This window comes from Hoplias malabaricus, chromosome 18 (genome assembly GCF_029633855.1).
Source record: "Hoplias malabaricus isolate fHopMal1 chromosome 18, fHopMal1.hap1, whole genome shotgun sequence".
NCBI classification, from domain to species: domain Eukaryota; kingdom Metazoa; phylum Chordata; class Actinopteri; order Characiformes; family Erythrinidae; genus Hoplias; species Hoplias malabaricus.
This window is the reverse complement of record NC_089817.1, coordinates 5,485,382-5,500,587: the sequence shown is the minus strand read 5'-3', so window position 1 is coordinate 5,500,587 and position 15,206 is coordinate 5,485,382. Positions and strand designations below refer to the sequence as shown.

The following is a 15,206-nucleotide window of genomic DNA, read 5'->3' as shown; positions in this document are numbered from 1 at the left end:
GGCAAAGATTGTTTCTATCACTGTCTCTTCAAGACAAGGCCTGTCATTTCCTTTGGAGATGAGAGGTTTTGTCCTATGAATATTTATACGGTAAACAAATAATAACCTGGGGTCTGTATTAATGACTTCTTTTATTAATTAAATATTACCACATCCTACCCAGAACGATGCTTTCCCACTACGGTCAACACCAGGTCGCTGTGACACACCTCATCAGAACCACAGTCCTTAGAAAACGGGATCTGAAACAAGGAGATGAAGAAATTCCTTTACTGTGAGAATACTCTTTAAATGGCTATCAATTAGAGAATAAATAAATCACAATTAAACACATTCAAAGTAGATTAATTAATTCATTCATTGTCAGTAACCCTTATCCAGTTCAGGGTCGCAGTGGGTCCAGAGCCTACCTGGAATCATACACCCTGGAGGGGGTGCCAGTCCTTCACAGAGCAACACACACTCATACATTCACTCACACCTACGGACACTTTAGAGTCGCCAGTCCACCTACCAACGTGTGTTTTTGGACATTGGGAGGAAACTGGATCACCCGGAGGAAACCCACGCAGACACAGGGAGAACACACCACACTCCTCACAGACAGTCACCCGGAGGAAACCCACGCAGACACAGGGAGAACACACCACACTCCTCACAGACAGTCACCCGGAGGAAACCCACGCAGACACAGAGAGAACACACCACACTCCTCACAGACAGTCACCCGGAGGAAACCCACACAGACACAGGGAGAACACACAGACAGTCACTCGGAGGAAACCCACGCAGACACAGGGAGAACACACTACACTCCTCACAGACTGTCACCCAGAGGAAACCCACGCAGACACAGGGAGAACACACAGACAGTCACTCGGAGGAAACCCACGCAGACACAGGGAGAACACACTACACTCCTCACAGACTGTCACCCAGAGGAAACCCACGCAGACACAGGGAGAACACACAGACAGTCACTCGGAGGAAACCCACGCAGACACAGGGAGAACACACTACACTCCTCACAGACAGTCACCCGGATCGGGAATCCGAATCGGGAGCTGTGTGACTGCGACACCTACCTGCTGCGCCACCGTGCCGCCCATTCAAAGTACATACTTAATTAATTTTATTTTATTTTATAGTTAATTGTACTGTAAATTAATTCAGCAAAAAAGGCAAAGCCACAAAGCAGACTCTATTTGACTCTAATGACTCACAAAGAAAGCCCAGGCCATTTGTTTGAAGGGGTCCAGCACTGGACTGGAGTCAGGATTCTGGAGTCTGATGTCCACTTTGAGGGCGATGGAGCTGACCAGATCAGGAGCTTCCTGGACATAAACCTGATGATTCTCACATGTCTCCGTCACAGACACACTGATGTCCCGCTGGACGACCCTCTCTGAGTTACTGAACTGACCTCTGGAGCTGACTCGAGACGACTGCAGGTCAGCATCCAGTGTCAGGTTGTACTTGATCTCTGTTTATTGAAAATACATACATTTATGACAGAGTTACTGCACAATTTATGGTGTGTTAAATGTTCAGTATATGCTCTGTATTCTTTACCTGCAGGTCCTACTGCTTTTGCTGGTCTGAAACCTGCACTGAAGCAGACTTTAGCGCTGAAACAGGACACCGCTCTCCCACTAAGCGTGCAGGGTTTACTCAGAATGCTGATCCTGTCTGGAGTGAAGGTGACCTTGGCTGTCACAACTGCAACTCCCCTGGACCTGAGAGCACATGCATTATACAAAAATTTACTGTGCACCTTATCATATAAACAGTGTTTGACCAGAATTCACACTAACAGTGTTCACAAGTCCTTGTGTAAACAGGGAATTACTGTAGCACTTAGAGCCTGATTGGTTTTATTTAATTGACCAGGAAATGTTGATGTTTAGCTGGAATTTGAACTTGATCTTGAGAAATCTTTGACCAGACGTGTCAGACAGGAGAGTTCCCAGGTCACACATCTGCAGACATTCCATGGTGAAGACCCGAAGACCCAGCTGTAGCCATATTTCAGATAGTCCAGACAGTCCAGCGTAGATGTGCTGACCTTAACACTTGCTGTGTCTCACTGCTACACACTTATTTAACCACTTTTATGCAGTTGAGGGAGGACAGAGGACATTTTGAGTTACAAGATTAGAAAACTTTAAAATGTTGATGCAACTGAAGCTCCTTATTTCAGAGCCTTATCATGGAATAACCTACTTTCCTTCAGAAATACATGAGGCGTCAGTGCATGATGAGATTTACTGATACTTACCAGAGCTGCAGCACCTTCCCATAACTCCCCACTGAGACATCTGGGATTGTGTCACCATTCAGATCTCCACTGCCGTCTAAAGAACGCCCAAAGTACGTCAAGCCTGGGTCCAGTTTTGAGCCAAGAATTTTCTGGAAGTTGTTAAAAAAAGACTTGTATGAGTTTTTCCTGCTATTGTAAAGAGTGGTCTCTGACTTTTTCACACTGCTGTATCTCTGGGTGGATTTGGTTCCTCGTCTGTTTATTTCTACCTGAGAGCTCTGTCTCCTGATGTTTTTTTTATCCCCGTTGAAAATGTAAATGGCTCCCTTGTTGTCGTTCTCCAGCGGCGCTCCGACCACCACATCAGTGAATCCGTCCAGGTTGAGGTCAGGAACAGCAGCGATGGCCATCCCAAAACGAGCGTTCTCCAGCGGAGAGGAACCTTCTAGAAAACCCTGGCTGCTCAAAACACCCTGGAGACCCGTGAATAACAACAGACCTTGTTAAAAACATTCAAAAGGGTTTGAAGCTAATACTACAGTGTCATAGTTTAAGTTCTAGCTGTGGATAACTGCTTCACCTTTGTAATGGAGAAGATGTAAACTTGGCCAGTCTCTTTCTTCTGTTCACTCATGTACATCGGGGCTCCAACCAGCAGAAGATCTGTAACACCATCACGATCCACATCCAGAGGAGATAGCACACTACCAAAGTAGGAGCCAATCTGCAAAGAGAGGTGGCCTGGTTATGCATCTTATACAAGCAAACGAGTTTCTACTTGTGCTTATTGGGAAAATAGGAGTTACAGATGAAAGCCTGGAATGAGTACGTTAACATAACGCACCTGATCTCCTCTCTGTGAGTCGACGATGATGGGTTTTTTCTGGCTGTTTATGGTGTACACCAACACTTGACCAGTGTGGTTAGAACGTGGAGCACCAGCAACAAAGTACTCTGAGGACCCATCGGTCAGTGTTGTCACTGAGTATCCTGAACACACGACCACAGACAAATCATTAATGATAAGGCTGTGTGAACAACAACAAGCAGAAGTGCATGATTAATACCACTTTCATTTGAGCCAAAGCCCATCAATTCATCATCATAACCAACGAAACCACAGTGATGTATGTGTATACACACACACACACACACACAATTTCTAAAATACATGTGAACCAGTGGCGGATGCTGGTCTTTCAAGGAGGGGAAGCCCAATTTGGGCCTACATCATAAAATGTGTCGGTTTATTTATACGTAAATTCTACCCTCCGTTCCTTTTTAAGAAAATGATCTGTGACCCTGTCGTACCAACAAGGCGTCTTTTCCAGGGACTTGACTAGTGTCCTCTCAATGGCCAGCAGAGCTAGGCTGCTTAAACGGCCTTGGCCCATGTGAAGTGTGTCCGCCTGTGCTCCCACGGATCTTTAAACCAAAGGATCGCTGATTCGCTCATTTCGCTGTCAATCAAAAAGGGATTCAGCCTCAGACAGATCATCCAATCATCATGCAGAAGCTGAGCGTCCGGGCCAGCCGAGGCCAGCCCACTGCCCCACAGACCCCCAGAGACGCTGAGCGTCCGATGGGCGGGACAAAGCCCAGCATTTATCCAATGACTCGTCTCGTTTCACTGCACTTCGCTGCTTCGCTATTGAACTCTGTGGATGCTCAGCGTCCTCACTGTTTAAAGCACTGTGAAGCTGCGGGAATGATTGAGAGGAAAGCCGCGTCTTTACCAGTGATAAGAAGCTGATTCTGAACAAAAGTTGAGCGTGTTGTAGTGCATATTTATTCAATGACATGTACACACAACAGTATATATTTGATCACTTATTTATTTACATTTTAGGGGAAGCTGAGCTTCCCTTGCAGTCTTAGAGCAATCGCCACTGGTGTGTACAGTGTGGGGATTATGCAGGGCGTCTAAAATGTAAGGATACATTTATATATAACCAGTCTGAAGGTGATCATTTTAGACACACTGTGTACTTACATTTGACACCTTGTATAATCCTCATAGAAAATAATGCCAAGAAGCAGCTGCACATGAGTTGAAGGTTACCATGCCACATGTAAAGTGTCAGTTAGACGGACATAAAGACCCCCGGCACTGGGCTCTGGAACCGTGATCTTAGGAGTGATGGGGCGCTATGGATTACATTTGGTGATTGTAATCCCGATTGAAGCATCCAGTATCCGTACCTGACCTCACTACCACTCTAAAGGTGGAAAGCAATCAAATCCTCATAGAAATGTTCCAGTGTGTAGCATCCAGACTAGGAGCGGTAACTGCCACAAAAGGGTCACAAAGTCCCTTTGAATGCTCTTCATTTTAGTGAACATTTTGGGTGAGCAGGTGTCCAAACCCCTTTGGGTCTGTCGTGTACAGTACGGAATAATGACTCACCCAGTAGGGAGCTGTGGTTTTTATCCTCCAGGATATTCTCAAAAGATTCTTTGGGGAAAATGTCTGAATTCAGTCCAGTTTTATGGACAACTGTTCCACTCCAGCCATAAGCTCCAACAGCCCCCAGCATCAGCACGTCCTTCACAGACAGAAACGAGGACAAGGAGTAAACAGAAATGCTCACAGATTTTGGGGGAATATAATTTCAATTTTTCTGACCAAATTGAAAATTGCAAATGAATTAATTCCACGAACATAGCTCTTGTTCTTAAATTTCGTTCAAAATACCAACATTACAAACAACATTAAATAAGGTGGGATATAAGTTTTAAATAAAACGGAACTCTTGGGAAAAGGGTTCATGTTCAGGTAAAGCCTGTGTTAGCACTGTGTTTCATTGTTAATAAAAAATGATTAAAATATGGAAGATAACAGCATGGATACCGTACCTGATTTTTGGCCTGGTGTACACTGAATCCAACCTGAGACATCTCCATTTTGAACTCACCCCCTTTGCCAGTCCCTGCAGAAAAGAGCTGAATTATTATATGTGACAATATACAGACGGAAAGTGATGCTAACATAAAGCAGCTGTGTACTACATTTTTAAGAATAACTCAACACTCAGCTTCATGATCAGAAGAGAATCTTCTTTGCTTTGAAGGGCTATTTTTTCATTCATTCATTTTCTGTAACCCTTATCCAGTTCAGGGTTGTGGTGGGTCCAGAGCCTACCTGGAATCATTGGGCGCAAGAGGGGGGGAATACACCCTGGAGGGGGCGCCATTCCTTTACAGGGCAACACACACACACACACACACACCTACGGACACTTTTGAGTCACCAATCCACCTACCAACGTAGGTTTTTGGACTGTGGGAGGAAACCCACGCAGACACAGGGAGAACACACCACACTCCTCACAGACAGTCACCCGGAGGAAACCCACGCAGACACAGGGAGAACACACCACACTCCTCACAGAAAATCACCCGGAGGAAACCCATGCAGACACAGGAAGAACACACCACACTCCTCACAGACAGTCACCCGGAGGAAACCCACGCAGGAACAGAGAGAACACACCACACTCCTCACAGACAGTCACCTGGAGGAAACCCACGTGGACACAGGGAGAACACACCACACTCCTCACAGACAGTCACCCGGAGGAAACCCACGCAGACACAGGGAGAACACACCACACTCCTCACAGACAGTCACCCGGAGGAAACCCACACAGACACAGGGAGAACACACCACACTCCTCACAGACAGTGGCTATTTTTTTCCTATAATATAATTTGACTATGTTTTTCCCCAGGCACAACTATAGTTAATGCACATACAGAAGCTCAATGATTGTTTACCGAATGCTGACATCACAGCAAGGAGATCAAATGTGTGGTCTTATCAAGTTATTCCCAAAGTACGGTTTTAATCACTCGTTCTATCATTGAGAGTATCATATACAGCTTCATACGTTAAGTTATTGCCAACTACCAAGTAACACATGATCTTTCAATTCAATTACTGAAATGTGGATAAACTCTCAATGACACAAACAACCACATATTTAACATCAGTGAGGAATTACCAAACAATTTCTATTAAGTGATACAATTTAACAGAAAAAACATACAAATTAAAAATCCTCGTACCTTCAATGTTGAAGATGCGATCTCCAAGAGTTCCAGCAATTTCCGAGAGTGCAACTTCATCCGACACATTGAAGTAATACCTTTCTGTTGGAACACTAGCGATTGACTTGATCTCCTCGGTCAGTTTAGAGGTGTCAATATTATTCCTCGTGTAATAACCAAGCACCTGAAAAAACAAAAACAAAAGGTCAAACAACCTTCCATTTTAATACATGCGTATACTCGGTATATGAAGACCTTGAAACCAACAAAAACCCAAAAAGGTGGAATATATTAATAGATTTTCTGGCTGTAGATGTCTCTTAAGTAATGTACATATAATTTACACAATATACATTCTGGAGGCCAATAAATGCACACATTTTCAAAGTTTACATACAACACACTGTAAACAAAGAGCCCACATTAATAGGGAATAAGAGAATTAAAATAAGTGTTTGTGATCGTGCAAAACAACCACAATGTGCATGACTTACAGGCACTAGCTGAGGTCTACAGTGGGTTTGAATATGTGTTAAAACCGTCTCAAGTAAGATTACACTATCTATGGTTTAGCAGATGCTACTGTTGGTTTATATACAGTTTATTAAGACAGTGAGGTAAGGACAGGATGTGCTTCAGCTTATATATACATCCGTTTTTAAATTGTTGCTTCTTTAGGGTCTATACTCACAGCAATACCAAAGCGAGTGATCCCATCTTTGTTGCAGTCATTAATGACTGCGTCTCTCAGGGAGTTGTCATGTGATTCTCCATCTGTGACCACCACCATCACTTTACTGGCTCCTGGGCGGCCTCCATTTGAAGGTAAATATGCAGTTGCTCTGTGATACACACAATACACATAAAATAATCTCTGGGCACCTTCATTTAATCACTTACACACGCTTACGGACTCTGCACTGCAAACACGTGTGTTCATGGTTATTTCTTCTTTAAAACGACAAACACAAAAGTCGGTGGTGCTCTACTGGAGGCACAACTGCTGGGTATAGATGTTGTAGATGAGTGAGCTTCAGATCTACGTGCTGTTTTCCCTCATCATCGTGTAATGTCTCTGGAACTGATTCAGAGATTTGTTGGGGTTCGTTCATACCTGGCGTTTTTGATAGCTCCGAATGTATTTGTCTCCAGGCCACCTTTCTGAGTAATTTTGGAAGCTGCAGCAATGATGTCCTTTTTAGTTTGATACTTGTTCAGTGAGAACTCAGTCTTGGAATCAGTACCATACTGAAGTACGCTGACCTGCAACAAAATCAGAAGAACTATCAGAAATCAAAGCCTTAATAGACTTTAACCGCGATGCTCAGCGTGTTCTGGTGGCAGAGACTTGCCTGTGTTTTTTCAGGTCCAATCTCCAGATTCTCCAACAACTTCTTAAGAAAAGCCACAACTGGTGGCCAGGGATAAATACTGTTGGACCCGTCCAGAACAATTACAACATCCATTGGACCGCCACAACCTGGTTAAGGAAATAAATCGTATAGATTTATAGTCAAGTCTCCTGAAAGTAATTCAGATAAAAGTGGTGTGAGACAAGTCTCAGAAGAGTGAGTTTGTGTGTAAATCAGTGGCGGATGCTGGTCTTTCAAGGAGGGGAAGCTCAACTTCGGCCTACACCATAAAATGTGTCGGTTTATTTATTCCTTTTTAAGAAAATGATCTGTGACCCAGCATTTATCCAATGACTCGTCTCGTTTCGCTGCACTTCGCTGCTTCGCTATTGAACTCTGTGGATGCTCAGCGTCCTCACTGTTTCAAGCACTGTGAAGCTGCGGGAATGATTGAGAGGAAAGCCGCGTCTTTACCAGTGATAAGAAGCTGATTCTGAACAAAAGTTGAGCGCGTTGTAGTGCATATTTATTCAGTGACACGTACACACAACAGTATATATTTGATCACTTATTTTTTGACATTTTAGGGGAAGCTGAGCTTCCCTTGCAGTCTTAGAGCAATCGCCACTGATACACAGTCTATGTGTGAGTCAGAGAGCAAGAGGGAGAGACTCGTAAGGAGGGAGTGAGAGATAAGACTTCATTCCTACTTTGAACTGCAGGGGAGGCCGCAGGTTGTGGAGAGAAAAGAGCGCTCACTTCCGCACAAACTCCTGGGACGAAATACTGAGATCCACAGCCCTGAGCCCAGAGAGGACCACACGTCTGAAACGAACAAAAACACAAGCTAGCATTAGCTTTCACAGATTAGCACATCTGAAATGAGTGTATGTTTTATTTTAAAAAAAAGTAGATTACCATGAATCCGTTGGTCTTGGTCCTCGGTGCGAGGGTTAACCCCAGGCTCATGTTTGTGTTGACGTTCTGCACATTCGGTATATTGACAGAGTCTGGAAACCATGAGTTGATTGAAACATAAATCACATATTACTTTCAGATTGACTGAGGGGTGTCTTTTGATCACAGCTCCTCTGTCTTTAGAGCACTGCCTTTTATCTTAGATACTTAGGACACAACTGATCAATCTATGTCCCTGTTATAGGCCCAGGATTTAACCATTTCATCAACAGGAGCCTCTTTTTTATGTTTCAATGCTAGTTAGCAAGCTAATGTAGGCTAACATTCTAGGGAAGCCAATACGATACCTTTTAGCACTGACAAAGTTTAGCATCTAAAGCTAACTGAAGCTACTCTGTTCAAAGAGCACCGAGGCTCTAAAATTCTCCAGGAACAGAACCAAAATGCGCTGAGGAATGAGGCTTAAGTTTCAAAGTCCAGGGAAACTCTTTAAATCCAGGTCATTCTCCAGTGAGTGTTGATTTAAACTGCTCAGTGCCAGAGAGCATTAATAAAGAGGGAGTGAGAGATAAGATGTTCTTACTCTGAAGGTTGAGTCTTTCACAGGTGGACCCCGGGCTTGTGATGTCACACTTATAAACATCTCCCTTCCTGTTCTGATCGTAACCAGCCCACGGAGATCCCACCAGTAACCTGCAGGAAAACACCGGCACTCATCACAGTCAAATCACTTTCAGAAACACTCTGAATGACTCCGCTGACACCTCAATGATCAACAAACTGGAAAACAAATGCTTAAGTGATTTTACAGAGGTGTAACTGTCATTCCTGACTGAATTCATTAACATTGTCTGGTTTGTTTAAGGCTTATCTAAGTCAGTAGTTAAAGTAACTTGCTGTTAAAGTGTGTATTTGGAGCATCTCTTGGTGTTTACAGTAATTGATGGAGGCTGCATGCTCTAAGCTGGTGATTACACCTGCTCAGGCACGGAACATGGAGTTAAGGGGATTTCACTGGATTGGAATGTGTATAAACAGTATTTGAGATGACCAGTGTGGTTCCAGGATGTGTGTGTGTGATTCTGGATGTGTATGTGTGTGTGATTCTGCGTGGATGTACACATACTTGGACCAGGACACATGTTTAGATTAGAGAGAGAGTGTGTGTGTGTGTGTGTTGCTTTCTTTGTTCTCTTTAATAGGATACGATATAAAATTTGGGACAGATGACAAATGACTAAGAACTTTATTGTGTAACACCTCACTTAGTAACAATGAACTACACAGACTTCTTTTCTTTTTTGTGTCTAAAACATTAACACATTTTTGAGTATTTCTTACACAGCTCCTTGGAAACTCCTATAGAAACAGTAATTGTGTGTGTGTGTGCGTGTGTGTTTAATGACACACTACCAGGCACAGACACACCCACAAGATTACACATACTCTAGAGGCAATAAGTCAGAATACTTGACGCACAGCAGTGCACTAAATCCACAGAGAACATGTCCAGCATGACATTATTTTCTGAATCTGAAGCCTAACAAAGCACACTCTACAAAAGCAAACCCCTTACAGCTCTGTTTTCGCTGCGAAATATCAGCGAATATCTTCTTAAAAAACATAATAATGAAATCAAACCCAACAGAACATGCCGGATCAGCAAGGGGTGGTTAAATATTAGCAGAACTGTGTTTAAAGGATGTGGCAAATGTAAGCTGTGTGAACCTGACTCAGGTCCAGGGGAGAGCTGACTCACATTGAAGACGACATGATGCCATCAGCTGTGGCCATTTGTAGCCCACACTCGGACAGGAAATGGCTCACGCAGCACAAACAATGTGCCTCTTAGTTACTTAATCAGTCTGAACCACTGAGGGACTTTTTTTTTGTGATGCTATTCAGAGTTTATAAACGTCTAGACCGTTCAAGATAACAGTGAATAATGAACCATGGCTTTAGGATAAAGGAAATGAGCGTCACAGCCACATGTGTACACACTGTGGTAAAACTGACTCTACAGAACTTGAGTCAGAACCTATGACTTAAAATATCAGTCCCACTTAGATGCAACTTTAAATGTGGACATTATAAAGGACAATGGCCTCTTGTGGAAATTAATTGTAATAAAATGCTTAATAACCATATCTGGTAGTATATATAACAGTATGTAGGGTAACTCTCTGTGAGGAGTTGGTGTGTTCTCCCTGTGTCTGCGTGGGTTTCCTCCGGGTGACTGTCTGTGAGGAGTGTGGTGTGTTCTCCCTGTGTCTGCGTGGGTTTCCTCCGGGTGACTGTCTGTGAGGAGTGTGGTGTGTTCTCCCTGTGTCTGCGTGGGTTTCCTCTGGGTGACTGTCTGTGAGGAGTGTGGTGTGTTCTCTCTGTGTTTGCGTGGGTTTCCTCCGGGTGACTGTCTGTGAGGAGTGTGGTGTGTTCTCTCTGTGTTTGCGTGGGTTTCCTCCAGGTGCTCTGGTTTCCTCCCACAGTCCAAAAACACACGTTGGTAGGTGGATTGGCGACTCAAAACTGTCCGTAGGTGTGAGTGTGTGAGTGAATGTGTGAGTGTTGCCCTGTGAAGGACTGGTGCCCCCTCCAGGGTGTATTCCCGCCTTGCGCCCAGTGATTCCAGGTAGGCTCTGGACCCACCGCGACCCTGAACTGGATAAGGGTTACAGATAATGAATGAATGAATGAATGGTAACTCTATGAGTGTTATGTTGATGTTTAAACTGCTTAAAGTGAACGTTCATTCATTATCTGTAACCCTTGTCCAATTCAGGGTCGCGGTGGGTCCAGAGCCTACCTGGAATCATTGGGCGCAAGGCAGGAACACACCCTGGAGGGGGCGCCAGTCCTTCACAGGCCGACACACACACACCTACCGACACTTTTGAGTCGCCAATCCACCTACCAACGTGTGTTTTTGGACCATGGGAGGAAATCCACGCAGACACGGAAATCCTCACAGACAGTCACCCGGAGCAGGACTTGAACCCACAACCTCCAGGTCCCTGGAGCTGTGTTACTGTGTGACTGCGGCACCACCCTTTGAACCACAGATGAACTGTAAGGACAAGGCGGTGAATAGTACGCACTGAAGCTTTAACGATGATTATACAGCGCATCAACCTTATTGCCAACAGAAACAGGGAAATCGCACAGCAGTTATGACACAAGAACAATGCACTGCGTTCCTCATTATCCGTAACAATGGCTAACCCACAGGTAATGGCTGTTTTGCAGTAATTCAATATAAATATCACAAAAACACAATGGAGGTATATGTTCATAAAGGGGAACTTTTGAGGGCACACTCCTTTAGATGAGAATATGTGCACTGCACTGAGAGAGCAGTATCCTGTATATTGTCCACACTATTGCGCTGCATCCGCTGAGAAATCCCCAGCACGGTTCAGAAAAGAACTCCAAGTGTGTTTTTGTATGGAATGAGAGGAAGGAACCTATTTCTGCTGAGATAAACTGTATAGGAACTGAGCTCAGGGGCGATCTGCACCATGCAGACGGTGGTACAGCGGCACAGGAAGTGTGCGTTCTGTTGTATAAAACCGAGTAAGATATAAAGACACTGTGGAAACCGATATCAAAATGATATAAAGGGAAAGAACACGTGCATCTGTCTGTGTTTACTGTAGTAGGGTGAAATAAAGAGTCTCCTTTTAGCCATCTTTACAGTTCTGGGTGCAGTGTGTTTGTAAAAGGCCTCATACGTCCAACAAGTATCTGGATGTGGCTAGCTATGGAGTGTCATGTCATAGGTGCAAACCTAGCTACTGGGTGGGAATGGTCAATGACTAAATCTGGGATTTTTTTAAACGCCCTCCTGCTGGAAACAGATGATTTATGGATTAATTTAAAGCTAGGGCTTTCTTTGGAACAGGCTGAAGTTCATACTTTCCGAGGGCACTCTACTAATGCTAGACTCATGCTAGTCCATAAATAGTTAGCCCTTTTTAACTAGATAATGTATTTCTTTGTTCCTTTTTGAGCGATTGAGCTGCGTTTGAGATGTTCTTGGAGATTATTTGCAAGTAGAGAGGGCTGTGAAGCCAGTTCTTCTTTTCTGTATGTTACTGTGTGTTGTGGTTATCATTTAACTGTGTGAAAATTTACTGTGGTTGCAACTACTCTCTGTATGAGTGTCTGCTCATCTGCTGTAAATCTAAATACCCCGTCATATACGGTCAAAAACGGCTAATGGCTTTGCCAACACAGAGTTTGCGTTCTCCTGCACCTGGAATAATGCAAAGGCCAACATTGACTGGTCCACTTACGAATTTCCAAGTAATCTAAAGGTTCTACAGCTATTTAAGGCCAACATCCAATCGAAGAACCATTTAGGGGCCATAGAGAAGTGCCTGAGAGTTTACCATTTGCTCTGGTGGTTGCTGAACTGCTGCACAGTGTATCCGAATTCCTCCACTGCTGCTCCTGAGAACACTTTGGCTCCTGATGTGCCCACATTAAAGGCCTCGCTGTGATCAACCCTCCAACCTGCAGAAACACAAACAGAGCATTAGATCTTCCGGAGCACGCTTCAAGGGACAAATCTCCACTAGACACTCTGAGTCCTTAAGACGCTGCAAGGCACCATCAGATGATCTCAGCCTGAACAGTGCAGGAAATGACATGACACAGAACGAGAGCAGCGCAGGTCTGATGTTTATCCTGTTCCCACGAATGCGTTTATAGCTAGACCTCAGGTTTACAAACGTATTATTTAATCATCCTTGCATTTGAAAGCTAGACTTACACCTTCCTGCTTTTGTTGTGACGCAGTCTTAGTCAGTTGCTCTTAAATGAATTGGATTCTGCTGCTCATTCTAGGTATTAGCTTAATCTTCCCAATCAAATCTTGATGGTTAGCGTGTGTCGTCCAAGACACAAAGTCAGCTGTTGCATCATCACTGAACATTGGTGCGGTCTCGTTCTGTTCGCTTTCATATGGCAACTTTAGCTAGTAGTGTGTTGAATGGTGGGGAGAGGCCATTTTACACTCTCTCTCACTTATGAAGGGGTGGCATCACCTGGGATTGAACATGTTGCTAGCGATGGGGCTAACACTGAGACTGAGATTTTATATAAAAGAGAATTTCCATACACTGTGACTGCTATTATTTTTTTGTTTGCTTAATTCTGTGCCTGAATTTCCCCTAATTTTGAAACAATACATGTACTTTTTTACATTTACAGCATTTAGAAGCTCTTGTGTGCTTGCCTTGAGGGACTTGAACCTTAGACTTTTGGTTAGAATGTAGCAGTGTTACCTTCTTGATTAACCCAAACACTTACATTTACATCTATAGATATACTCTAGTCTATATATTGGTCATTGGTAGTGTTTACTGCCGTACACTTTAGCCATGCATTATATGTCACATGGGTAGCACGGTGGTGCAGCAGGTAGTGTCTTAGTCACATAGCTCCAGGGACCTGCTATAGCTTCGAGTCCTGCTCCGGGTGACTGTCTGTGAGGAGTGTGGTGTGTTTTCCCTGTGTCTGCATTGGTTTCCTACAGGTGAATGTCTGTGAGGAGTGTGGGGTGTTCTCCCTGTGTCTGTGTGGGTTTCCTCCGGGTGACTGTGTGTGAGGAGTGTGGTGTGTTCTCCCTGTGTCTGCGTGGGTTTCCTCCAGGTGACCGTCTGTGAGGAGTGTGTTCTCCCTGTGTCTGCGTGGGTTTCCTCCGGGTGACCGTCTGTGAGGAGTGTGGTGTGTTCTCCCTGTGTCTGCGTGGGTTTCCTCCAGGTGACCGTCTGTGAGGAGTGTGGTGTGTTCTCCCTGTGTCTGCGTGGGTTTCCTCCAGGTGACAGTCTGTGAGGAGTGAGGTGTGTTCTCCCTGTGTCTGCGTGGGTTTCCTCTGGGTGACTGTCTGTGAGGAGTGTGGTGTGTTCTCCCTGTGTCTGCGTGGGTTTCCTCTGGGTGACAGTCTGTGAGGAGTGAGGTGTGTTCTCTCTGTGTCTGCGTGGGTTTCCTCCGGGTGACTGTCTGTGAGGAGTGTGGTGTGTTCTCCCTGTGTCTGTGTGGGTTTCTTTCCTTTCAGGAGGGACCCTCCATGGAGGTGAGCATTTAATTTTAGAATAAGATGCTGTGCATCTTCTCGTTGACTTTTTTTAAACATCTGGCCTAACAACCTCTACACGGCATGTTCACAGATCCAGAGACAGGTCATTTCACACTCAGGATGACCATAACCATCTCCATTTGATGTGATCACAAATGTTTATAGACATTCCTCACACGCAGGCTGTGTGCTGATGATATAAAAGTAACCGAGCACAGGCAGGTTTGATCCTGTTCTGGCAAAACTGTACTGAACGTTTCATACCAAGCCGACTGGAAGCTCCCCTTTGGCTTGGGCTCTGATACATTAACCCTGTAAACTGCAGGCCTCTCACTTACACTGTATCCAAAGGTTGGTAGACACAACTTACAATGAGTGGATTCAGCTGCTCGAGGACACAGATGTTCAACTGTGTGAATGTGAAGACTGTCCACAGAAAAGCATGAGATGCTGAGGTGCAGCTGCACATGAGCCTAAAGTCTGCATACATGATGCTATGCGTAAACTAGTTGGATAAAGATTTCCCCAGCCATTAGCTGTGGAGCAG

At 44.4% G+C, this 15,206-nt stretch overlaps 1 protein-coding gene across 1 annotated transcript in view; it reads right to left on the bottom strand.

Annotated features, from left to right (window-relative positions):
* The window catches only part of itga2.2 (integrin, alpha 2 (CD49B, alpha 2 subunit of VLA-2 receptor), tandem duplicate 2), a 28,003-nt gene that overhangs the window by 9,998 nt on the left and 2,799 nt on the right, over positions 1-15,206 (bottom strand). The window contains exons 2-18 of the mRNA XM_066650615.1: positions 12,969-13,092; positions 9,164-9,273; positions 8,581-8,672; positions 8,373-8,487; positions 7,663-7,790; positions 7,425-7,573; positions 7,002-7,152; positions 6,329-6,494; positions 5,117-5,190; positions 4,668-4,806; positions 3,105-3,250; positions 2,841-2,984; positions 2,530-2,733; positions 2,279-2,409; positions 1,573-1,736; positions 1,224-1,483; positions 160-242 (exon numbers count right to left, since the gene is read on the bottom strand). Of these exons, the coding sequence (XP_066506712.1) occupies positions 160-242; positions 1,224-1,483; positions 1,573-1,736; positions 2,279-2,409; positions 2,530-2,733; positions 2,841-2,984; positions 3,105-3,250; positions 4,668-4,806; positions 5,117-5,190; positions 6,329-6,494; positions 7,002-7,152; positions 7,425-7,573; positions 7,663-7,790; positions 8,373-8,487; positions 8,581-8,672; positions 9,164-9,273; positions 12,969-13,092 (2,380 nt within the window). The remainder of the gene's footprint in view (positions 1-159; positions 243-1,223; positions 1,484-1,572; positions 1,737-2,278; positions 2,410-2,529; positions 2,734-2,840; positions 2,985-3,104; positions 3,251-4,667; positions 4,807-5,116; positions 5,191-6,328; positions 6,495-7,001; positions 7,153-7,424; positions 7,574-7,662; positions 7,791-8,372; positions 8,488-8,580; positions 8,673-9,163; positions 9,274-12,968; positions 13,093-15,206) is intronic.